General features: G+C 41.9%; 3 protein-coding genes across 4 annotated transcripts; all 3 read right to left on the reverse strand.

Annotated features, from left to right (window-relative positions):
• Nucleotides 1-4,609: 4,609 nt before the first annotated feature.
• adra2b (adrenoceptor alpha 2B) lies at nucleotides 4,610-9,808 on the reverse strand. The gene is made up of 2 exons (XM_028415185.1): nucleotides 9,001-9,808; nucleotides 4,610-8,843 (listed from the first exon to the last, which is right to left on the reverse strand). The coding sequence occupies exon 2, from the start codon at nucleotides 8,818-8,820 to the stop codon at nucleotides 7,252-7,254; it is 1,569 nt and encodes a 522-aa protein (XP_028270986.1). The 5' UTR covers nucleotides 8,821-8,843; nucleotides 9,001-9,808; the 3' UTR covers nucleotides 4,610-7,251.
• Nucleotides 9,809-14,930: 5,122 nt separating this feature from the next.
• dusp2 (dual specificity phosphatase 2) lies at nucleotides 14,931-18,107 on the reverse strand. The gene is made up of 4 exons (XM_028415188.1): nucleotides 16,949-18,107; nucleotides 16,608-16,729; nucleotides 16,304-16,523; nucleotides 14,931-15,852 (listed from the first exon to the last, which is right to left on the reverse strand). The coding sequence occupies exons 1-4, from the start codon at nucleotides 17,334-17,336 to the stop codon at nucleotides 15,635-15,637; spliced, it is 948 nt and encodes a 315-aa protein (XP_028270989.1). The 5' UTR covers nucleotides 17,337-18,107; the 3' UTR covers nucleotides 14,931-15,634.
• Nucleotides 18,108-19,587: 1,480 nt separating this feature from the next.
• On the reverse strand, nucleotides 19,588-24,017 carry izumo1 (izumo sperm-oocyte fusion 1). Of its 2 annotated transcripts, XM_028415186.1 has the most exons (10): nucleotides 23,931-24,017; nucleotides 22,861-23,125; nucleotides 22,313-22,387; nucleotides 22,075-22,161; nucleotides 21,936-21,956; nucleotides 21,736-21,825; nucleotides 21,391-21,518; nucleotides 21,157-21,307; nucleotides 20,422-20,590; nucleotides 19,588-20,142 (listed from the first exon to the last, which is right to left on the reverse strand). In XM_028415186.1, the coding sequence occupies exons 2-10, from the start codon at nucleotides 23,060-23,062 to the stop codon at nucleotides 20,052-20,054; spliced, it is 1,014 nt and encodes a 337-aa protein (XP_028270987.1). In that variant the 5' UTR covers nucleotides 23,063-23,125; nucleotides 23,931-24,017; the 3' UTR covers nucleotides 19,588-20,051. The 2 variants fall into 2 exon arrangements, with proteins under 2 accessions (XP_028270987.1, XP_028270988.1); XM_028415187.1 differs by lacking the exon at nucleotides 21,736-21,825.
• Between the last annotated feature and the right edge of the window lie 85 nt (nucleotides 24,018-24,102).

The raw sequence follows: 24,102 nt of genomic DNA on the forward strand, positions 1-24,102 counted from the left end.
ATTTTCATTCATAGTTCAGGCCTTAGGACTACCTAGTGAGGTTTAGGAAAAGATCAAACCCTTTCACAACATTTTACTAGCCTGCCAAAATTGTCAGTTCTCTTTGTCCTGCGGCGCATCTGACTGCACTATACAACCACAGGATGTTTCTTCTGCCTTAAAAAAAACTCTTCCTTCTTTTTCAGGATGGGCTGACGCGCTCTGCTACTAGTGTACTCGAGCAAAATGTTGCCTCAGAAACTACACTGCAGGTATACTATGAAATATAGAGAGAATGGTATGAATTGCATAAAGTGGATTGTATAATGTGCTCTTTATAAAACAGCTTTAAAGATGTATAAGGACTTGTTTGGATGTTGTTGGATCAATGTTAATGCTAATGTTGCATATTCTGAAGGTTGTGCTCTTTATACTGTTGATTTAATCTATTGCAATGCATCAGATTCTGTGACATCATCATACGTTCCTGTAAGAAACACGCTCATCTCTAAAAAAGTCAGCTCAGCTCACAAAAACAACCTTGTTTTCATCATTGTGGTGATGAATTATCCAACTAAAGATTATTAAGTAATTTATAGCCAGACACTCTCCATCGTGAAGGAGGGGTTAATTGGTTGCATTTGGAAATACTGGGATGCAGGAAGGATCTGTTGCTGAAGACTACAGTCAAATGATGCAACATGATGCCAAAGATGTAACAGCAGCCCAAAAGTTAATATTTAATGATTGATAATGGGAACGCACACTGTTCAGGCTACTGTTCTACTGTACAGCTGAGGAGGGACATGACACTTTCACATCCAAACAGAACATCCTGTCCTCTTTCCTGTGCCAAAAGTGACACAAACACACACACACACACACACACACACACTCATACTGTATATACAGTTAGTCAATAAACATCCTGTCTTTGACACTCTAATCATCTTTTCTCCCCTGTTGTTGTTGAGGTTTTTTTAAATCGACCACAGGCAACACACTGATTTCTGTGGATCAGTGAGAGAGTCATGCAGGCTGATGCCTCAAACTGTCAGTCTGTGTCAGAAAGCTTGGATATATCCAAAAACTCCTTCCATATGGGGTTGTTGTGAAAATCATAAGTGTGTATTTGTTTGTGCCGTTGAGTGTTAGTCATCTGTTTCTCTATTTTAGGCACCAGTTTGTTTCTCTTTGTGTGTGTGTGTGTGTGTGTGTGTGTGTGTTTGTGCGTGCCTGTGTGTCAAAATGAACGTTGTGACCTTTCCATGATGGCCGGCTAAATAAAGACACAGCCGTCTTTCTCCCCTCTTCATATTTGGCAACCTTCACTTGGAAGTCTCACACAACTGCACAAGTCACCTCTTGTATTGTGTGTTGATCTGCCAACACATCAGCTGCCGTCTGCGTGTGTACTTTTCAATCAGATGATTCAGTCCTGATTTGGATTCTCACCAGGCGTGTTTTTTTTTCTTCAGCGCTAATAGAGTTATTACAGCTGGGCCTGGTGCTACTCATGATAATAATGTGATGTTTTGACTCTGTTTCTTTACCAACACCAGGAGGCACAATAATGCGTCAGAATTTATGTGAATGAAAAACATGGGAATAATTGTGTCCATGGGGGGAAAAAAAAGCAGAAATGAGTCTCATTTCTGATTCAGCAAAGAGGCGACAATATTTTTCTACAAAGCGTCACACTTCCTGCTGGGTAACTGCACAGCCTTATTTTGTCACATCTTTGTGCGTCAGTTATTGAACTGTGGGTGTTTAAATTCATGCTTTCACACATTACTTCTGTTTAATGTTTGGAATGTGAGTTTACTGCTGCACTGTGGCGTATGCCAGTGTCACAGACACACATGCAACGTCAAAACTGGGAAGAAGTCCAAGTAAAAGTCAACAAATATGCACGACTTCATTGCTTTCTTTTAATGTGGGCCCCTTGGCTGTTTTTACTATACTTGGAGAATTAATTTTTTACTTACCGTGTTCCTGAAAATAGCAGACTGATCTAGAGATAGAGTCTTTTTAATTTTTGTCTCATTTTACTTCCAAATATTCTTGTTCCAACTGATTCATTTGCTTTTAAATTATTCTTAATGGTTTTATTATTTTTCTAACTCTGCCTTCTTAATATTTTTATTGCCATTGTTAACATAGTTTTATATTTATATGCTTTTTATATTGTATATTATTAGTTTAAATAAATATTCAGTGAATATCAACAAAGACAGTGAACTTAGAAGCTCCGGATATGCTAAGAAATAAGTGATTCAATAAATATCTACATAGACAGACAGAGCAGTGATTCCACTTCCTACAATGTAGTATGAAATGTTCTCACGAGTCCACAATCAGTACATCAGTATAGCTGACACAAGTTAAGAATGCTGCTGCCCACAGTGTTTTCTACCACATTGTGCTTCCTGCATTATCAGAAGAGGGCCTCACTCTGTGACTGAGTATCTGTGGTCATGGTTCCCAGGTGGGGGGTTTCAGCATTTCAAGGTCTTGTTAACATGTAACTGATCCAGCCATTGTAGCCTGTTTCTCAGCTAACACTGAAATAGTTGAATCAGTGGGCAAATGGTAAACAAAGGCTATCACGAGGTCACTGTAATCAGGTCATACATCAGTGATATGAAGTAGGACAGGGGGCACGTACAAACAAACAACAGACCACATGTTCATGATAATAAATAGCCAATAAATGTATGAATCGCCATGGCAACCACCAGTGCCTCCCAGCTGTGTCCATCACTGTTTCATACACCATAGAGTCAAGCGGAATGTCGTCTCTGTTCTTATCAGTGTTTCTGTGTTTTGGTGTCATTTTGGAGAAAATGTCTTAAAATATCTCCACGATCAAGGTCTAAAGGAAAAAACACGCACACCACACACCACACACACACGGAGTACTCCTTCCAGGGTGAGGTAGGCTATAGAAGCATCAAGACTCATACAAGCAGACTGAGACGCAGCTTCTTTGACCCACAGCTGTGAATCTCAGCTCTTTTTTTCAATCACTCCCCCTGCTCACACATACACACATACACACCTTCTCCCTATAGACACACACACCGGATCCCTGCAGACACACATTCACACCCTGTGCTAAAATCTGTGATATGCACTATGCTGCACTTTATAACATCCTGCTGGACTGTTTCCATGTCATTACGCTGCAAAATAACCTAAATTATTATATATATTATATATATTTTGTATATATTGCCTTTTTGAGTGTTTCAAGAGCTACCGGACAAAATTTCGCTGTGCTCTGCATATAGACAATAAAGGTTCTTGAATCTTTATTGTGATCATAATTGCCTTTGCCCCCTAAAAACGATGTTTTTATCACAGACTTCACACAAAGTGTGAGTGCATTTTAATGTCTCCACCTTCAGTGGTAAGAGAAGCTCCCTGTGTGTTCCGTCTCTCATTTTTCATGTTGCCTCTTGGGCGTTTTTCAGTCCACAAATTACAGAGTGAAGAAATTTATCCGGCGTCATAACACGGAGGAGATTGAAAAAGAAAAAAAAAACGCTCGGCACTGGAACACCCTCCTAACACATACATATTCATGCTATCCAATACCACATCCATCATAAATTTGTAAATGAAAGTTAATGCGTGTGCATGTTACACAGAGCTTGTGTGAGCACTCCTTTTTTTTCCAGAGGCTACACTCCTGTGTGAAGCTAATGAGTGTGTTGTTTGTCATGTAGGCTGGACACTCTCCATCTTCACTCTGGAGGGTCCTCTGCCCAGATCAGGCCTGTTTTATATTCTAGCTGAGAAGAAGCTTGGGGGACACTGTGTCTGTATGAATATACAAACGCTGTAAGTACACACCTCACTGCTCCTCGCGCCTGGCTGTGATAGGTTATCTGCTCACCTCCTTGTGCGGCTGAAATCACTGCACAGCTATGAATATGGAAGTAAAACAGTGAGAATGTAAAGGGGGGACGTCACTTCGGTGGTGCATCTTCTTTTGAGTGTGAAGGGAAAAGCAGGGCAGAGAAGCTCCATTCAACACTGAAACATCTCCAAACTGCCCATCAGCATAATTCATTTACAATCCACCATAGGCCCGATGACCTCAAATATAACAAGCTGTCACAACAAGTATGTGTGCGTGTGGCTGCATCTGTGTATGGATGGTTACATGACATGAATACAGTATGTGTATGTGTGTGTGTGGTTTGTGTGTGTTTGTGTTTGGCAACATGTTCCAATTCCTTATAGACGTTCCTCTGTGTTTGTTGGCAGTAAGCAACATTATGCAGTTTCTGTCGCGGCCTACTTCTCATGTCCCACTGTGATCGGAGATTTTCCAAAGACATCTTGAACAGCCATCATCTCACAATGTTATGGACTATTTCCCAAAATTGTGCTGCCATTCAAGGCCATTTCCTAATGACTGGTTCAGCATGCATGTTAGCAAATCATCTAAAAACGCTCATATTTGTGAAACAGCTTATGTTAATTCTCCCTCCTTTCTTTTCCCAAGACGTTGTAGGATGTGGAAAATGTATGAAATAAACAAAGCGGGGAATAAATCACACTTTTATTTTCAAATAGCTTTATTTCCAATCTGGAAGGGGAATGATGACAGATGGGGGAATATAAGATTGCAAAGCTCAGACCAGACAGTTTGGTCCTCAAACAGTTGGGAAAGAGACACTACAGGCGGTTTCAGGACAGGAAAGGATGGTGATCAAGAGGCAAATTATGGCATCTGTCACCTGAAAGCCATATTTTTACTTTTTTTTTAACTTTATTTTTTTATTTTTTTTAAATAAACAAAGCAGCAGCAGCCTCACCACATAAAGCCATGGGTGGTGAGTTTAGAGCAGCATTGCAACTCATATTTTACTGGAAACAGACCATGAATCTGTGACCTCTGTGGCTATTTTTGTTATAACTGTTGCTATAGCTAGTTTGCATTTGTGGAGAGAAAAATAACCATTTCAAATAAGGGGAAAGGGGTCAGTTGTATCAGTTGTTTAAATCTTCCAGCAGCTCTGTGCGGTGTAGATTGTAGCCTTGATATACTGTTAATCACCCAAGTGAAACTTTGACGTTTCAGGAAATGTTTGAGCACTGGTGTGGACATTTTTTTTTTTTTACTCTTGCAGTATGCTTGATAATCATCCATGAATGTATCTATAACTACATGAAGCAATGATGACACATGTTGCATTGTAAGTTCTGCAGTATGGGCATAACTCAAAGTTCATGTTCCTTCCAATTCAACACAAATACACACACCTCGAAGCGTAAATATAGCTCAGTCTCATAAAGCAAGAGTCGGTTTCTGCTCTTACATAAGATTTTAAAAATCTGTACAGTGTTCTCACTCTTTGATCTTTTCAGTTTGCTCAATTTTTCAGAACAAAAGCACAGTAACTGAACAATAAATAGGTATCAGGCAGAAAACATAAAATAGTTTGAAATAAATAAAACAGTGTTTTTCATCATTGCCTTTCGTCTCTCTCTCTCACACACACACACACACACATTGAATATAAACTAAACAATAACGCAACACAGAGCCAGATATCACTGAGCCAGCTGGTGTCCTGTAAGGCTCTTTGGTCCCTTGAGGGTGATCACTAAAAAGCCATGTACTCAACATCATGGATGAACACCGACTTTCAGGTCAATAAGACTTTTCTCAGCGTAGCGATTTATCTTCCTGCTGAGTGAGACATTCACATGAGAGACAACAATGTGACGTCTGTACCAGGAAATCTGGCCTCTGTTCCTATCAATAATACTGTAGATCTGTAGTACATAGCAGCCAGACACTTTCTACAGAAAAGAACAACACAAGCACACACACACACACTCATACAGGTCAGCAGAATTAGACAATTAGTAAATTGATGTGATGCTGCTGACAGCCCTTGTCCCATAGAGTCAATAAGCCTGTGTGCTGTTCACAGTTACAGACACACTTTCTTTTTTTCTTTTTTTTTTGTCGAGGAAACTGACAGAAGTTCAGTGTCCTGGTGCGAAAAATAAATGTACCATTCATTCTCTTCTGCCTTGCAGCATCAAACCAAAATGTGCCATGTAGAGGTCCACTGCAGGCGACAACAAGCCAGAGGCGTCAGTAAAGAGTGACTCACCAAACAACTCTAGGTATAACCCTTGTAGGCGTAATTAAGGGTAACATCACACATCCATAATTGCATTGTTCATGTGTCCTTTACAGTCAATTAAATGTCAACCTGCTAAATACTGCTGCTCATCAAGAGGCAAGGTTTTACAAGTTAAAATCTATTTTTTATCAGTCTTCAGTAGATGCACCTCCCGTTAGATACTGTGAATAAAAACACTGTTGATTGTTACTTTAATGTCCAAAAATTGCCTGTCCATTGACGTCATATGTCGTCATCTCAATAACACACACGTGATTGTTTTCTCTTAAGCCCGAGCACACCACATTTTGTTTCATTGCAAGCAACCTGAGTGTCCATTGTGACCATTGCCAAGCTGAGACCGAGGTGTCTGTCATGACTGCTCCTCGCACACAAAGTCCACAAGTGAAAGTCTGAAAGGGTGCCATTGTTTGTGCTATCACATCTGAGATCGGCAGAAAAACTCCTCTTGTTGCTGCGTTTTTAGATAAAAACTGAGGAACACATGTTTGCCCTGCAGCTGGGCAAATTAAGACTGCGGACGTAAGAAATCACCACTAACCTTGTGTGCTCCTTGTGCTCTGTATTGATGTTGATAAATAAAAGGCCCTAGGCTCACAGGAATCTGAGGGCAGTTTTGCTCCTTAGTCCTTGAGCCCCTTAATAACTACAAAACATTATATATAATATATGAAACATTTAAAGTGTGGAGTTCAAATCCACACTCTATTGTGGATTTGTTTTCCGGCGTTTTTTTATATAGAGTCTGTGTACATTTCTTCTCGCCCCATCATTATCCATTATTCATGTGATCTGGAGATAAAACCTTGCATTCAAAATCTTATCAGGCATTCAGAAATGCTAAGCAGTTTCTTTTTTTCTTGTAAAAAAACAAAACACAACAAAACAAAAAAGCATCTCAGCTGCAAGGTGGGATTTTTACAGTCCAAGTTTGCTCTCTGTGGCTGTAAATGTGGCTCTCAGTTCTGATTTTTTACGCTGTTATTTCCACAGTTCAACATATTATTTTGAAAACAGCCCTTTGAGTGTTCACAAAATGGAAATGATTGTTTTCTTATGCTTCAAAAATAGCACAGTTCGTGTCCAGTGTGTTTCTATGCTAAAAGAAAGTGCCCTTGGTGCTTCTGCACAATATCTTTTTGAAGGCCTTTCTGAAGTCTTTGTTGAAGATGGTGTATATGACAGGGTTGAGTGAAGAGTTGCAGTAACCAATCCAGAAGAAGAACTTAAAGAGTGGATCTGGAATTGCGCAGGTTTCTGGGCAAACTGCCTGCAGGGAGTAAGAGAAGAAGAAGGGGAACCAGCACACCACAAAGACGCCAATGACCACTGCCAGAACAAAGGTGAAGCGCTTCTCTCTGTTAACCATTGCTTTACGCCTTGCTGCTCCAGGGTTGTTTTCTGTTTTTGACTTTCTCCCTGGCACTAGCCGAGCCCCCTTTGATGTGGCGATCATGTCACGGTATCGCTTGACTGATGCCGGGGAGTGGATTCCCCCTCCGGCAGGTGATCCTGGCATGCTGGTGCTGCCACGGCCTCCTCCATGGCTGTGCTCCATGTCGCTCTCTGTGCTCGAGCTGTCACCATTATTATTGTCAGCCTTTTTCCCTCCCATACGTTTGCCCTTCTTCCCTGCCTGCTTAGTCTTAGGGGCAGACTGAGGCACAGAGCAGGGGGTTGGAGAGGTATCAACGGTGGTTGTAACAGGGGTCATGGCTGGAGAAGGGCATGGCGGTTGCAGAAGATTATTGGGCGTGGGATTCTGGGAAGTTTGAGACTCTCCTAGGGATGGAGAAGGGGTGATGGCAAGGGTGGGGGGTCTGGCATTTGAAGTTTTGTTGGATGAAGGGGGCGTACTTTCTTCCTCATCCTTGCCGTTGGCTTGTACTTGTCGTGGAGGCTGACTTGGTGTTGCACAGCCAACCCCATCCTTCCTAGGCTCTCCAGGCGGGCAGCGTGTTCTCTGCTTGGCTATTTGGTAAATTCGGATGTAGACTAGGATCATGATGAGGCATGGGGCGAAGAAGGAGCCAATGGTGGAGTAAAGGATGTACCAGCGCTCGCCATTCAATTCACACTGAGGTCCTCTCTCAATTGCCTTGTCACCTCCCTCACTTTTGTTCAAGGAGAGTAGAGGAGGGAAGGAGATGATGGCAGAAATCAGCCACACCACCACAATAGCGGCTTTGATGCGTCTGGGAGTCCGCTGACGTCCATACGTAACCCTGGAGATTGACAGGTAGCGGTCCAATGAGATGGCGCACAGGTGCACAATAGAGGAGGTGCAGAACAACACATCCAGCGCCAGGTAAATTTCACACCACAGGGACTTAAAGTACCAGTAGCCGAGCAGTTCGTTGGCCAGAGAGAAGGGGATGATGAGTGTGGCCACTAAAATGTCTGCAGCAGCCAGAGACACTAAGAACAGGTTCTGCGGACCTCTGAGAGAGCGACTGGTCAGGACGGCGATGATAACCATGATATTTCCCACTATGGTGAAGACGACCATCAAAGTTATGGCAGTGGCGAAGGCCGCCGTGGCTTCAGGCGAATACGGTGCAAGCTTCAGGACACTCTGGTTGCAGGGCACGGAGGCTCCGGAGCCGCTTGCACTGCTGTTCCAGCTGTTTAGCTCCATGGAGCAGCCGCCGTCCAGAACTGAGGCCATACTGGGGTTATCTCTCCAGGAGTCTTTATAGATATTTAAAAAAATATGTTTGGTCACTACAAAATGCCTTTAACACATGCATTTAACTGATAATAATTCTGGTGTGATTACACAAAAAATAAAATTAATAAAAAAACAACAACATAGCTGTTTATAATAAGGCATATGTGAAATATTTACCTCAGTTGTTCTAGTTGTGCGTCTGTGCTGAGCGATCGCTCCCTTGCACCTTCCACGGCAGCTCTGCCAAGTCCATTTTAAGCACACAAAACAGTCCTGGGCGATGAGTCAGGACACAGATCGGTGCTTTTCAATTAAGATGCCACTTTTGCAGAACAAATTTCTCTCCCAAAGCAGAATTAATTTTTAAGGCGATGGCTGCTGTGCGTCAGCCTCTTGCAGACTTACAGTTCAGCACACAGAACTAAAACTTCTTTAGCAGAGGACGATGGATCCTTTCAGTCAGTGGATTAATTACTGTCTTATAGACGAAAAGATGTCTTTTGCAAAAATCAAATCTAGGCTCGCTCCCAGAGAAGCAACATTAAATATAAGAGATCGGATTAGAGTGAAAGATCCGTGCGCCTTCGTTTGGAGACGTGCGTAAAGCTTGCAGTCTCGACAGAAAATAACGATTTAGACCGAGAGATAAAAGTAATATAATATTTACAGTTTAATCTAATAAAAGATACGGATGCCTCACATGGAAGGAGAGCCTGCGCTGAGTTTTCCAGTCGACAAAAAGAGAGCACAAAGTTAAACTCAAGCTCTCCAGTCCAGGCGCACGAAACCACATATATTGCCAAAACGCGGCGTTTCTTCAGAGGTGTAATGATCCCCGCAGAGCAGTATCAGTCTGTGCGTGTCAGGGGTTGTATTTTTGGTCCTTGGTGCCGGAGAAGTTCACCTGGGTGCCATGATTCAGCCGCTCCGCTGGCGCACATCACAGCTTTCCTCACAGAGGCGCAGCAGCATCTTCACTTGTGACTAGGACCTTACGACGAAATCTAATAAGTGAGGTGCCTCCCATCTCTCTCTTGCGCTTCTTTTAGACCCAGTGATGTCATTGTGGGGCAGTGGGCGTCATGGGATGCTTACTTCCTCTGTCTATATACAACCCCCCTACCTCCCTCCTTCCCTATTAAATCTATACCCCAGCATCTCTCCGACGATGCAGTTTTATTAGAAATTGCTTGTTGGGTGGCAATGCTTCGGTCAATTAACTCCACGGGACGCTGAAGTGTCCAGCTGGGAGTGCGGAGCAGATTCCATCTGCTTTACAGAAAATATTACCCTCATTTCAAGGGACTCATGCACTTAGTAAGACTGCTCAGCCAGAACCATGACCATCATTATCAATGAGATTGTTAAAACGCTGGTAAAACCCGGTATGATCCCCTTTTTGCTCTTTACATAAGCTTTCATGTAGCCTTGACTGACTCAAACTACTCACTCTTGCAGCTGGGGGTCTGGTTAAACACTCACTTATCTTATCTTATCTCTGATATTTGGTGGTAGTCAGAACCAATGTTTGAGGTCATACAGAGTGAAAAGCGTCAGTGCAGTATTGCTGCAAGAGTCCCGATCGATACAGAATGGCATCTCACGATTATAAAGAGCGCCTCAATCCCTGTTATGAGAAAGTTGTCAAATCCTGTTAAAGCCATAAAAAGTTTAAACTTTCTCATAAAACGCAAAACCATCCTTGTGAGAAATGATTCTCTTCAGTGTGCTAAATAATTGATGCATTAAACGTGTTGGGTTTATCTAAAGCAATAAATTACATCTTTTCATGAGGTTACAGATTTTGCATTTAAATCCGTATTCTACAAATAAACTGCTAAATTCATCCGCCACATGAATGTTGCAGGAAAAAAAACTTATTTCCTGTTCTCTCCCTCTCTCTCTCTCTCTACCTCCCCCTGGTTAAACGCACCGTGTTACCTTCCACCTCTGCTCGGGGCAAGAGGTGTGTGAGGAACTTTCTGTGCTCATGCATTTACATCATCACTCGACATCTATTTAAAACCCTCCGCATTAGCCTGTGCATCCGGCAACACCTCCACCTGTAAGAGGAGCAGCGCGCATCCGAGGCATCCCTCGTGGTTTGTTGCCTACCTGAGATCAAGTGCTGTGATTGTTCAATTATGGATCGAAACCTACGTCATGCTGGCTGTTTTTACTCAGCCACCAATTAAAACAGCAGCAGAGTTTATTCTGTGTTGTTTGAAAGGAGGCAGGTGTCACACAAACAAACACACACACAGCCTTGTGAATGGTGTGTGGGTAGGAGGTCCTGTTTACTTGTTTTTCTAGTGCATTCCCATCCTCCTTTGCTGCAATAATGACAGAAAAGCCCAGCCAGCCGCCCATGGAATTACAATTGGGAGCCCTGCTCTCTGATTGTGTGACCTGAAACAGCAGTCAATAATGGTTGTACATGTTTCACTCCACGCTACACATTCTAAATATAAAGAGAAAGGGAATAAAGCTTTTAGCAGGAGAGTGCACTCTGATCAAGTATCTCTGTTTCCGTGGGTGAACCGTGCTTAGTAACACGCTAGAAAATGCATTCTGGGGGTGAGGGGTGTGTCACTTATGCCAAGGTTATGGAGACTGAGCAGCACACAGCGTTCAGTGCTCAGTACGTCGCTGCTGAAGTAGTTGTTGTGTAAGAGCATGTGGCATACAAACGTGTACACACTCAACACAACACACACGCCTGGAGGAAATTCTGCTGTCATGGATCACACAATGTGGATCAGCAATTCTTGCCTCTGAGTTCCACACAGGAAAAAGTTTGGTCGTTGGAACGAGTGACAAACTCTTTGAGCAAACTTTATGAAAAGTTCAAAATGGCTAAAAAGACATGAGGAGAAATTGTCTTGAAAATGTGATTACTGCAGGTCAGCATAATGCAGGGCTCTGCTGGGAGTCTGTGGTTCAAGTCCAAATCAATTACAGCATTGTACCTGCCTGGCTTTCAATTCAGACCCTTGTGAGTTATTGGTCTTCTGTTTTCTCCCTCTGTGTACTTCTACGTTTGAGTGCAGGATCAATTTTTTTTAGACCTTAAGAAAAGAATGTTTGGAGAGTGAGGTGAGGACTTTTTGTCCAGGACAGACATGAGACTTGTTTTGTTAAACTTTGAATTAAACTTGAGGTTCGATGACACACTCCTTATGGTGATGCTACAGGAAAATCAAGCACAGTGTTTACTTGAATGTTTTTGTGTGTGCTCCCAAATGGCCTGAAAGTAATTTATCTGACTGCATGTGAAATGATGACTTCTGCCTCTTGTGTGTGTGTGCACACCAGTGCACACCCATGTTATTATTAGTATTAGTTGCTTTCTCCAGCTGGGACTTCCTGCTTGAGGTACACACACTCCTCAGGTGTGAATAAATACACCACATCTGAAGGAAGTGTGGTCCCTCTGCTAATCCATAATCTTGCACACTAATATTTGTGCATACATTACAGACACACACACACACACACACACGTGTGTTGCAGCTTAATATAATAACACAGATGTTGCTGTACTTTGCACACTCTGAGTCAGATTTTATCAGAAACTGATAGATTGAGTCTGATTGATCAGATTGACTGTGATCAAGTTAAATGATTCTATGTATTGGGTGTGTGAGTGTGAGGTGTTGACTTGATTTAATACACAGTCTACTAGTGTCATCTACTGGAGAGCTTTGAATCAACGTCGTTTGTTTGGAAGCGGTCACTAGAGGGCACTGTGTCACTGCAAACCGCAGCACACAGGATTTAACTGACTCTTCTTTTGACATCCTCTGCAGAAGTTGATAGAGGAAAAAGATCCACCATCTTATCTGAGTATAGGTGTCATACCGAGTGTATCCTTGTGTTCTTTACCAGCATAAACCTGGCTAAGGTGTTTACATGTGTTTGTGAAAGCACAATGATCTGGTTTGGAATGCACAGCACATTAACCAGGATATTACAAAACAAATGTCATCAATATAATCAGAATACTAATGCTGCGTTAATGTACAATATTCATACAGAATGCAGTCAGTTACTTCCCCAGCCACGTTTATTGCATATTTTTTTTGCAGCAAACAAATGTAGTACAGATAAGAAAATATGAATGTTTTTATCATAAAATTGAATCTCACCAGCTCCCACAACAAAGCCCTTACTTAATAGGATGGGGATGTTTATATGCTGAGGATGTTTTGACCTTAACAGATGAAAGAATACATCTTGCAGCAGTAAACCTTATAGAAATATCCATTCTGATGGTTAGACTGAATGCTGCTGTTAGAGACTAAATGTTGTTTTTCTGGATTTAGGTTAAAAGAAAAACATGCACACTCAGAGGTGGCATTTCTCTGCTGTCTGTGTAATGGAAGGAACAAGTCAAACATTACAGTTACGCTTGCGTTACATGTAGAGCAATGTTCCTGGTAGTTGCAAATGACAGGAAGTGAAGTATTTTAGCTATGGCCAACAGAGAAGTATGTGGGTGGCACAATCAGCATCAGGAAACTGGCAAAGGAGGCAGCTGGTCTTTTGAAGCACGACAGAAGGTGTTCCTTTGTACTTTTTATTTGTCATGTTTATGCTATAGATCTTAAAATATACATGTAACCTTATGAGGAATCAATGTAAATAACATTAAGATACATTATTATTCATATGCCTAGTTCAGTCATCAGATCAAAACCACTTAGTCATTTCTAGCTTCCTGCATTGGTACACTCTTCTTCTCAAGTACACAGTTTTTTTTTTTGCCAAACCTGTCAAATGCCCAAAGCTTTTCATGCAACTTGAGTAAATGGATGTGAAATTTTATGTCATTGCTTGTTAAGGTCAATAAGACTTCAGACTGTAAAACCTGCTCTCTGCAGGATAATCCTCCAAAACACTCAGCAATGTGCGGCTTTAATACAGACTGATTCAGCAAGTGCTGCAAGGTCAGTGTGTGAAATTATGCATTTGTAATGTGCTGAATTTCTAACAGGAGAGCCAGTGTTGCAGACAATCATTTCCATTTACTGATCATTTATTTATTTTACTGCTAAAAGCAATTCCAATGTCTGAATGCTGGCGGTGGGATTAGATAATCCAGACAAAACAGCAGTTTGTTCTGACAAAATCTATTTTTCAGACTTAACCAGATATTTTTGTTACTTAATCTAACAACAAGCATGAGTGAGCAGGGAAATAACGACAGTGGTTCCACAGTGTCATGATCCGGGGTTTTGTATGTTTCTGTTTTATTTTGGAGGATGTGTTCCCCTGTGTTTCTGTGTGCGTTTTGCTTCCTCCTGTGTCTTCCTCTGTTGATTACCTGCCCTCATGTGTCGCACCTGTGTCTGAGTGTCTCTCCCTCCAGGTGTGTCTTCCTGTGTCTCTTTGCCAGTGTGTCTTGTTATCTTGTGAGTCTTATGCATCATCTAAGCCTGCTAGCCCTCCAAGTTTTGGTTTGTTGATTTAGTTGTATGTGTTTTTTGTTCCTTGTGAGTATTCCAAGTGACAGGCATTCCAAGCAGCCCTGTTTTCTAGCTTTGGTCATAGTATTTTTCATAGCTTTTGTGCATAACCTCAGAGTGTTTTCGGACCGACTTAGCCTAGCCTTAGCCTTTTGTTACCTTTGCTTGTGGACTGCTTAACTGTGTATGACCTTGGATTGTATTAAAGGACTTTGTTTTGCCTAACTACTGCCTGCTGTCTTGTGCTGCACTTATGTCCACTAATCTACCACCAACTGTAAAGTGCAAGCTTTTACTACCCCAGGGTGCTTGTTATTTTGACTGATAACACACCTGTAGATAATTTATTGTGAATATAGCAACAGCCATTCAACGACACGACTACTGTTAAGTAGAGCCCTACTACCTATTATACATATATGTGATATCCGCCTATTGAACAGCATGAAAACATAAAACATACAGCTACTGCAGCTACTACTTTAGAAAAAACTATATTTCTGTGTTGTTGTGAACTGAGCTCTCATTTGTTGTTTCCACATCCCTTTTGTTCGGGTTGCTGTTTTGGATGATGAGTCTTAAAATGCTCTTGATATTGAACAAATAATGTATGAAAAAAGTGAGTGAGCAGACAGGTAGTGTTCTCCAGCATGTTTTTATTTCAGTGGAAAAACAGCAGGATGTCCTAACACCTTGAAGGTATAAAGTGCAGCAACAAACAACGATAACACTGTCATAATAAATAAGAATAAAAAAATAATATTTACATGATATAAACGTGGTCCAGTTTGAGTGTATTAGCTGAGGGTACAGAACAATTAGACACTGTGATTAGTGCGTTTTTAAAAATTCAAATGCAAAGACATGAGATTTATCCACTATTGCTAAGTTAACAGTGTTGTCTAATGTCACAGTGAAGGAATGACTTAGAGAGCCCTTACAAATAATCAGGCACATGTTCAGTCAAATAAAATAACACAGACACACAATTACACACAATTACACACAGTCACACACAAAACCAGACAAGCAGGCACAACTCCCCTCAAGTAGCTATACCATGCAGGGGGAATTACCTCATAGCTGCTACAACTTGCTGGCTCAGTTGCATATCTGGATACTGTTGTGATTTAACCCTGCTGTCATATCAGGAGTCTATTTGTCAGTTTCTGCTAAAAAGTAAGAATCCCACCCTGTGATGCCAGCAACACAAGAGGCTTCTGTATTGTACAAACAGTGCCTGTGCACCCATGATTTGTCTCCAGCATGCCATGCCACGAGGCAGCAGATTAAACTAAAAAAAAAGGTTCAGTCATTTAAACTTCCTTAATGCGTCTGGGTCTTCATCCCTGACAGAGCACATCAGTCTCAAACTGCAACAGCTGTCCCATAAAGGCCAGATTGGGGGAGATGACGTGACGGCGCTGCTTCACAAAGTCGAAGGCCTCATCCAGCCGCACGCGCTGCGTGTGCATGAGGTAGGCCAGACAGATGGTGGCTGAGCGTGAGATACCTGCCTGACAGTGCACCAGCACCCGACCACCGCTCTGCTTCACTGAGTCTGTAGGTGGGACGGAAAGAGGAAGAGCGATCAGCACACTGCGCTTCATTTCACACAAATGTTTTACAAACAGAAAGCTTTGAAGAGAAGCAATCACACAGAAACGAGAACGCAGTCATTAGTGACTGTACTAGTTGTAATAAATCTTAAAGTTTATAGGGCACAAAAGAAAATGTCTTGTTCACTGTAATCCAGTTGTTTTGTAACCAGATTATAACAGAGTTAGTCCATAAATCTGACCTGCATGAAAGATTATAGTGTATAAGCTGCTAAGAAATGTTTTGTGTACTTTATGTTTATCAAGAACACAACAAGACTTCGGATGAAGCTACTTTACTTTGTGTTTGGTTGGTTTCCTAACAGGGTTAGACTTTAGACTGACATTTCTGTGGTAAATACTGACTGAACTTTCATTTTGAGGTTACACTGCCCACAGGCTGAAGGCACTCACCGATGAAAGCAATGGCCGTAGAGAAGCAGGCTTTGATGTCAGCAGCCAGATTGTCCTCCACTGTGAGTCGCAGGTACTCAAACTCCCCCTCGTAGAAGTTAGGACAGGTGGAGGACACGTTGAGCACCGCTGTGATGCCTGCTGCTGCCAGCGTCTCTCTGCGGGAGGAGTGGATGGCACTGCCCAGAAACAGGAAGGGCAGCAGCTCCACTGGACCATCCTGCAGTTTACAAGAACAATCAGTTTGGACTTAGTGATGCTACATGTTACCATGAGGCCTTTTATTATTATTACAGTCTTATACCTGATCATAGGCTGGTGTCCTCCGGCCTGTCACTGCTGGCTCTGGTTCCACTGTGGAGAAGTGGCTGCTGCCAGAACTGAAACAAAGTTCTGGATAGGCCTCTGAGAATGCCTCAAATCCACCTAAAAGGAGATCACATAGTATTAGCTCAGCTGTGACTTTTACATAGAAAAACATGTAAAGGACATGTTGTATCATTAGTTATTGTTACAGGTGTATAGTATAGATAGAGATATAGATATTTTTGTACAAGTTACAGTTTGGTGGTAATGAATACAAGTTAACGTGTATTTTAAACGAAAATTATCAGCAGCATTTAAAAATGTATTCAGGTCTCTAACCTTGCAGAAAGCAGATCTGTGTCTGAACCTCGTTCTGGAGCGCGGTGAGCAGCATCTGGGCCACGCTCTCTGTCTTCAGCTCGGCCACGGAGCGGCTGCTTTCATCCACTACCACCACCGAGGAGAACTCTCCGGTCCGCAGACGGCCCAGGAGAGCCTTGTCCGGGATGAGCCACTCCAGAGCCACCACTGAACTCTTGGATCTGCGACGCAGCATCGAGTTCCAGTTGACGTTTCGGGACTCGCAAATGTGAGTGAAAGAAAAGTCAAGAAAGGGTCTGCAGTCCAGCACCACGCAGCCGGCAGAGGTGTACTGATCCCGGGGAGTCCTGAGAATGTGAACTAACTCATTGCCCGTTATTTCCAAAGGCTCACAGTGTGAAGTCATGGCGGAAAATTCGATGTTTAAAGATAATTTAAGTAATTCTAAGTAATAAATAAACTATTTTGCTCTTAATTAAAATTATACAAGTATTTTAAAAGTGTTTCTGTTGCAATTTTAGGTGCAAAAAGTACGTTAAAACTATTTGAAATCCTTTACATGTGTCTGAGCATGGGTCCGTTCAAAGCTTTAGATTCATAGTTTCACTTATTCATTGATAACAGATGTGAGAGGGGCGGGGCCGCCGCGGACCCTCCTTGTTTTCCAGTTTGAGAAACAACGTCACGGGCGGAACGACCATATATGGTTTGACCGGCACTCCTCATATGGGCACTGACGTCAAACTGATTTTCCTACTGCGCACGTGGCGCTGGGGTTATCCCGTGTTTTTGTGTTGAATGACGTGATGCCAACAGGGCCCTGGCTGAAACAGCTGCCCTCAGAGGAAAGGCTCAGGTTGTTATGTGGGTTAAATTAATCCTGCGCTGCTCTGCACAACTGTTCCTGTTTTCTTGTCCCATGAAGATCAAAGCCAGCACTTTCCCCTCTGCGTATTTCTTATTACTGTAATCAAAAGGTTTAATATTTCTTATACCAAGTAAATGATATGTTCCCATACTTTTAACCAAACTAACTCATTAATGCTGTTTGTTTTTATTTCTACTTATACTCACTGATTTATTTATGATAAAAGGTCTGATTGGTAATTTTGTAGTTGAGCATAATGTTGACATCATTATAAAACAAGTAACAAATATAATTTAATTTTAGTAAACATTAAGTAATTTTACAGTAAATTTCTAAAACCTGGATGTATCCCTTTTTAAAACTCATCTGTGGTAAAGTATGATTTCTGTAACTTGTTAGTCTGATATGTAGAAGTGTATAGAAAACTGTGAAGAAGTTTAACGTGTGTAAACTATATAAATTGTCATCACTTGTATTTTATCTTATTTGACAGAAGTGAAATCTTGGCGTTTGGCTGGTGACGTGTGACAATAAAACTCATCCTTAAGTCCAAAGTGGTGAACAAAAAGTCAGAGGGCCTTTAACTACTTATTTGGTTTTATGAGTGGTCTTAGATCAGCTATTAAAGTCAGTGAGCCTGGCCAGATGACCTTCATGTGTGGTTACAGAAACATATTTAGAATGGGGTAGTTTATCACGACTTGTAATCTGAAGTCTTTGTCCTCATTTCCTCATAGCCCACGTTCAAATCACTCTGCCTCCTCATCTCCCACTCAAACCTCTGACTCCACTTTCTTCATGTTCCCACTTCCCTTCTTCCCCCTCCTTGCCGCTGCCTGCTGGTCCTCTCACTTTGTCATTCCCTCTCCCTGCTGAGGCAGCAATTTCAATCCACAGGAGTGTATACACACACACACACACACAGAGTTAATCATGGCTGTCAGTAGAGCCGCTGAGCATGCATTTGCCCGCAGCCCCAACGTTTACTGTGGGTCTGAACTCGCACAAACTGTGCAAGACCACAGTGAAAAGTTGAGGTCTATTGAGTCGGCAGCTTGTGACGTGAGCGTCTCTGTACAAGGGTGTCTTAAAGAATGATTTCTTTTTTCCTCCGCAGTCACCCCCGTGTCTCTGAACCCGAGAGGAAACAACACCACACACACATCCTGTCACCATCCATGCAGACCTCCGCCTCCACACGCACCCTCACACTATATCATTACAGTCTTTCTGTTGTGTGTCATAGATTACAAAACTAACTATGCCTGTAATGAAAGTAGTCAGAAATTACCTTAAAAAACCTGAGCATAGAGTTATGGCTACACAGGTATCTTCCTGGTTATGGTGACTCACCCTGTGTTGACTACTCGCTTCTGTATTTTTTTGTGTTGTCTATTTTTTTTACGAGAAACTGGCTTGACATCATCAGGAAACATGCTGTGAATACAGGGATCAAGAAGCAAAAATATGACATACAGTATGATGCAAGTCAGATGCGAAGAGGTGGAAGAGGAGTTCATGACACAATGTTTAAACAGTGGTGAATATTTCTGAATCAGACGCCTGCTTATGTCATCATAAAATAGGAGCAGTAGACTTCAGGAGAACTATTACGAATCAATATATTAAGAAATGTGCTGTTACTCCATCCCTCTGAGCACATATATGGTTTGAGTAAGCAACCATCAATAGAACCTCCTGATGAAAACATCTGCTGCTTGCTTTTTACCCCCTCCTCCATCTCCACAAGAGGATTATGCAGGATTAATTGGATGGCTGGGGCTATTAATCTCTAAAAAAACTGTAATCCTGGAGATTTTACCTCATCCCCGTTTTCTCTCACAAACCACCCACGTGACAACGGCATCACTTCATTCAGGGGAAAAGTGTCCAGGGCAGGGTCAGACCGCTGATGTACTCTGGCATCGTTGGTGCTTACTGTTTCGGAAAGTTGAGAAGTTTCTGGGGTATTTCTTGTAGTGTGTGTGTGTTGTTTTTTGGTTTTATGGTTTTAATACGCTACACACTTTCTGTTTTAGAAGTGAATCTCTGGGCATGACTCACATTGTGAGTCTTTTTTCCCTGTCAAATACAAACATCAATGGCGTGTGGCCAAATTGTCTTCTCACTTCCGTGTCATTTCTGGACATGACAAGGCACTCTGGCAGGTTGGGAAATTTATTTGACTATAGAGTGAAATGTACAACCTGAAGTGAGAAGTAATTTACCGTCAATAATAAGGTGTGATTTTTACTACTCATCACATGGTGTTTTCAGGGTTTTTTTCCCCTCATTCTTCCTCCTCCTCAGCTTCTTCGCTGCTCTCAGCTGATTCAGCATTATACTACAAAAACAAAACACACACACATAAAATCCTAAATGTGTGAAAATCCTTTCTATATCTGCTGTTTTTTGTATGCTTCCTGGGAAAATGATGACTTTCACAGATGGGCAAATTTCAAACAATGATCCTGCTTACATCACATTTCTGTGAGCCGAATCACAATTAAATTCTCAATGACAGCAAGCTTCATTGCATCGTTTAGATTTTCATTTTCTCTCTGGCTCCCTTTGTGTTACCTCCACCCTTTCTCCCCACATCCACCCCCTTAACATGTCTCACCCTAGGAAAACTGTGAGGCCTACGCTTGCTGCCAGGCTCAAAGCAGTAACCACAGCAATGATGGGCACCAGAAGGTCCTCTGTAGGATGCAAAGGTGAGTAGTTGTCTCCATGAGGCAGGGTGGGCAGCGTGATGGGGGATCGGCGAGTTTGGTGAGGCAAGGGGGTGACTGTGAAGGAAGAGGAGGAAATGACATAGTGAAGGACCCACAGTGGAAATATAAGGAAGCCCACACAGCAACAAGAGAAAAAGGACACACCCTGCCTCTCCACCCCACACAAACACAAACCACAAACCCCTAACCCGACGCATTTATTTACAGTTCATTTACCTCAATAGTTTAGTTTAGTGGCTTTTGTATGATGTGCCCATAGTCAGTGTAGGCTATACTGAAAATAATATCATGACTTCAGCTTGTCGTCAGACATACTGTCTTGCCAAACAGAAACTTAAAGCTGATCTATGCCCTCTTCAAAGCCACCTCATTGAAAAAAACAGTGACTTTATCTCATGGAATACAGAAGTCGTGGTTAATTCACACCTGACATAAACACATCTGGTTCCCTTGAAGAGGTTTCAGTTCCTTGTTGGAAAGCACTAGCACACTGACAATACGGTGAAGTTATGAATATAATTTAAATTTAAACTCATGTTGAAACTAAACAATCCTTATTCTCATGTTCCCATAGTCTCATTGATAATCGGATTTCTGATGACATGCAGGCTGAACTGTACCAGTGAGTAAGAACGTGGCTTGATAGTAGATGGCCCCATTTTGGTCTTGCAGAGAGCAGCGATATGTTCCTTGTTCATCCACATGCAGCTGATTCAAGACCACGGATGAGTCACCTGTCACTACTAGGGCCTTGAAGTCACTTTCATTTACCTGTATAAAGAAATTAGGAAGTGATACTGCAAGTTAGTGGGTGACTAATGTGCTAAGTTGTTTGTGTGTCTTTGGTGAGGGACCTTTTCAGTTCCAGGAACTCCTGGAGCCCAGGAGTAGTGGTACTCTGGTCTTCCCAAGAGGAGGCGATGCCATGGAAGAAAGCAGTTTAACACCGCCTGGCCTCCCTCCTCAGCATGCACCGGGTACTCTAGAGAAATAGTGAGAGGAGGGATTTGGTTTCATCAGGATTACTTGAATAATCTTCTTCATTAGCCGTACACATGGACACACAGCAGTAGCGCCTCGCCTTATACACATTTACACACCCGTGACAACATGTATCCATGATGCACCCATTAAGGTACAACTCCCTTCTCATTAGCAACATGCACACACACACACAAGACAAATAAATCTAAATATACCACCGCAGTCCTGCTGGCCAGACGGAGAGGGACAGATGTATATCTTGTAGCGGCAAGAGAAGCAATCCATTACTCTTCTGTTTAGAATCCCTGAAAACCACATGCACACACACGTGTCCTGTCAACATGCACCATATATGAAAGTATATACTGCTGTACACACACAGTGCAGACAGAAGGATCAGACAGAAGAAACTCACCACACTTGTTGGGGCACAATCCTGAGGGAGAGACAGATACATGATTTGAAACTAATGCATCTGGTGCACAGACATGGCTGACACAAAGTGCCCTGCCTCACACTGTGCAGAACACTCTCTGTTATTCATGCCAAATTACCGTCATGGATGAAGGCATCCAAGTGTTTCTCTAAGATCTTCCTGCCTTTCTCCATGATCTGAATGGTTTGGTCAATTGCGATGGATCCTTTAAAAAAGAGCCGATTTTGTTACTATAATAATATGTAAACACATTCAGCGATGAACAGTCGTTTATTGCTGTCTTCTTCTAGGTTTCCATCCATCGTTCTAGCCATTTGGAATAAATTGTCATGATAAATTGTGTTTTTAATTCTTACCAGTGTGCTTAATTTTCAAGAAGCGATCAAATTCACTCTGGTACTCAGTTCTGGCTCGGTACAAAGTACTAGGATCTAAGAAAGACATACATGGTTAAGTTTCATTGAATATTTTACATTTTGGGGATCATACTCCAGAATGAAATGAAATAGAGGTCTGAAACCCTGTAGCCTAATGTAGAAGGTAATGAGTTACACTGCTCTTCTGTGCATGGGTAGTTAAAGTCTTTGAATGTTTTTCAGTAACTGAGAGCAGGCTCAGCCAGCCAAAATGTTACAAGAATGTGGATTTTAACTTGCTATACACCTCACCAGATTTTCTCAAGCACTTCTCACCGAATGAAGATGGAACTCAGTGGTCAACATTTTGACAGTGGTGAAGGAATATTTGAAGTTAGGGATTCTTACAAAGAAGTGTTTCACAACTGCTGGATTGTGAGTGTAAATATAGGACAGGTGAAAGGTTTTTAAAAACTTTACTCCTTCCACCGTAGGCTAAAAACTTATCATCTATTAACCCATCATACTAAGCGGCTTGATGATCTCACCAATGACCCCCTTTCGTTCCCGACTGGTCTCTTTGTAGGTCTCATACGCAGAGTCGCGAATCCTTTTCACTTCTATCTGGTCAACAATGCTGGGAGCAGACAGGATAAAGTCCTCATGTAGGAGCCTGATTTTGTGATCACACTGCAGACAAGCCTTGGGTGCAGGGACCCAGCAGAGCAGGGACACCAGCATCAACAGCATCACACCCCTGCACCGTGAACTTCCTGTGTCAAGATGAGTCACTTTGGTCCCTCAGTGCAGGTTCTGTAAAAGAATACAAACACTGCTGTGAAGGTTACTACAAGAGTCATCAGTGACCTTAAACTGTTACTGCTGCTACCATTTTGTATTATATTACACCTGTCACCTTTACAGATGTAGCATTGTATTTTTGTTTTTAACAAAATATGAGAACAGAATACACATGGCAGCTAGCCATGGTATATACAGTATACAAAATCTACACAGTTCCTAATCTATCTATTTAAACACTTACGGAAATATATACAAGACTTTTACAATGCAATATAAGACAAACTCATTTGCAATTCCTCACTATTTAAAAGCTTCCAGGTACTTGTAGCACATGTTCTGTCCCTTCTTAATACACAAAACAAATAACAAGGTGTTCTATAAAAACAGTTTAGTCTTTAGCGCTACCTAATCATTACATTCATACATACATTCTAGGATGCCTCTATATCCCATCTGAAGTTTAGAAAGCCAGCTTCGGCTTTATTTTCTACTTTTCTTACATCAGAAACACTTTTTTTTTTACAGTGTTAACAAACGTCGCTGCTTCCCCTAATCCAGTCAATGCTAATGGAATATTACCGTTAGCTAACTAGCTAGTTAGCTAAACGACTTTAACCGTTGGAGCCCCAATCACCATGTTGCCATATTACTCATTTCCTTTACCACTGCTTCAAATAAGTGTGGCACTATTACCCAACTAATAAATAAATAAATAAATAAACAAATAAATAAATAAATGGGACGACAAAAGTTCAACTATCTACGGTACATGGCCAAAAAAGGCAAGCTAGAAGAGAAGAAAGAACAGATGCACCATGTAACTTAGTCTCCCTGTTCACGGCTTGTTGCTGGCACCCAGTGGTAGAAAGTACGTCACTGTCCAAACAACATGGGTATTTTCTCGTCTGGATGATCTCACTTCGTACTTTGCTCAGGATAGTAGTAGTGCAGTGTTGCTCCCGTGCCAGCTGAAGACGGCACTTGAT

The sequence above is a fragment of the Parambassis ranga genome, chromosome 9, assembly GCF_900634625.1.
Source record: "Parambassis ranga chromosome 9, fParRan2.1, whole genome shotgun sequence".
NCBI classification, from domain to species: domain Eukaryota; kingdom Metazoa; phylum Chordata; class Actinopteri; family Ambassidae; genus Parambassis; species Parambassis ranga.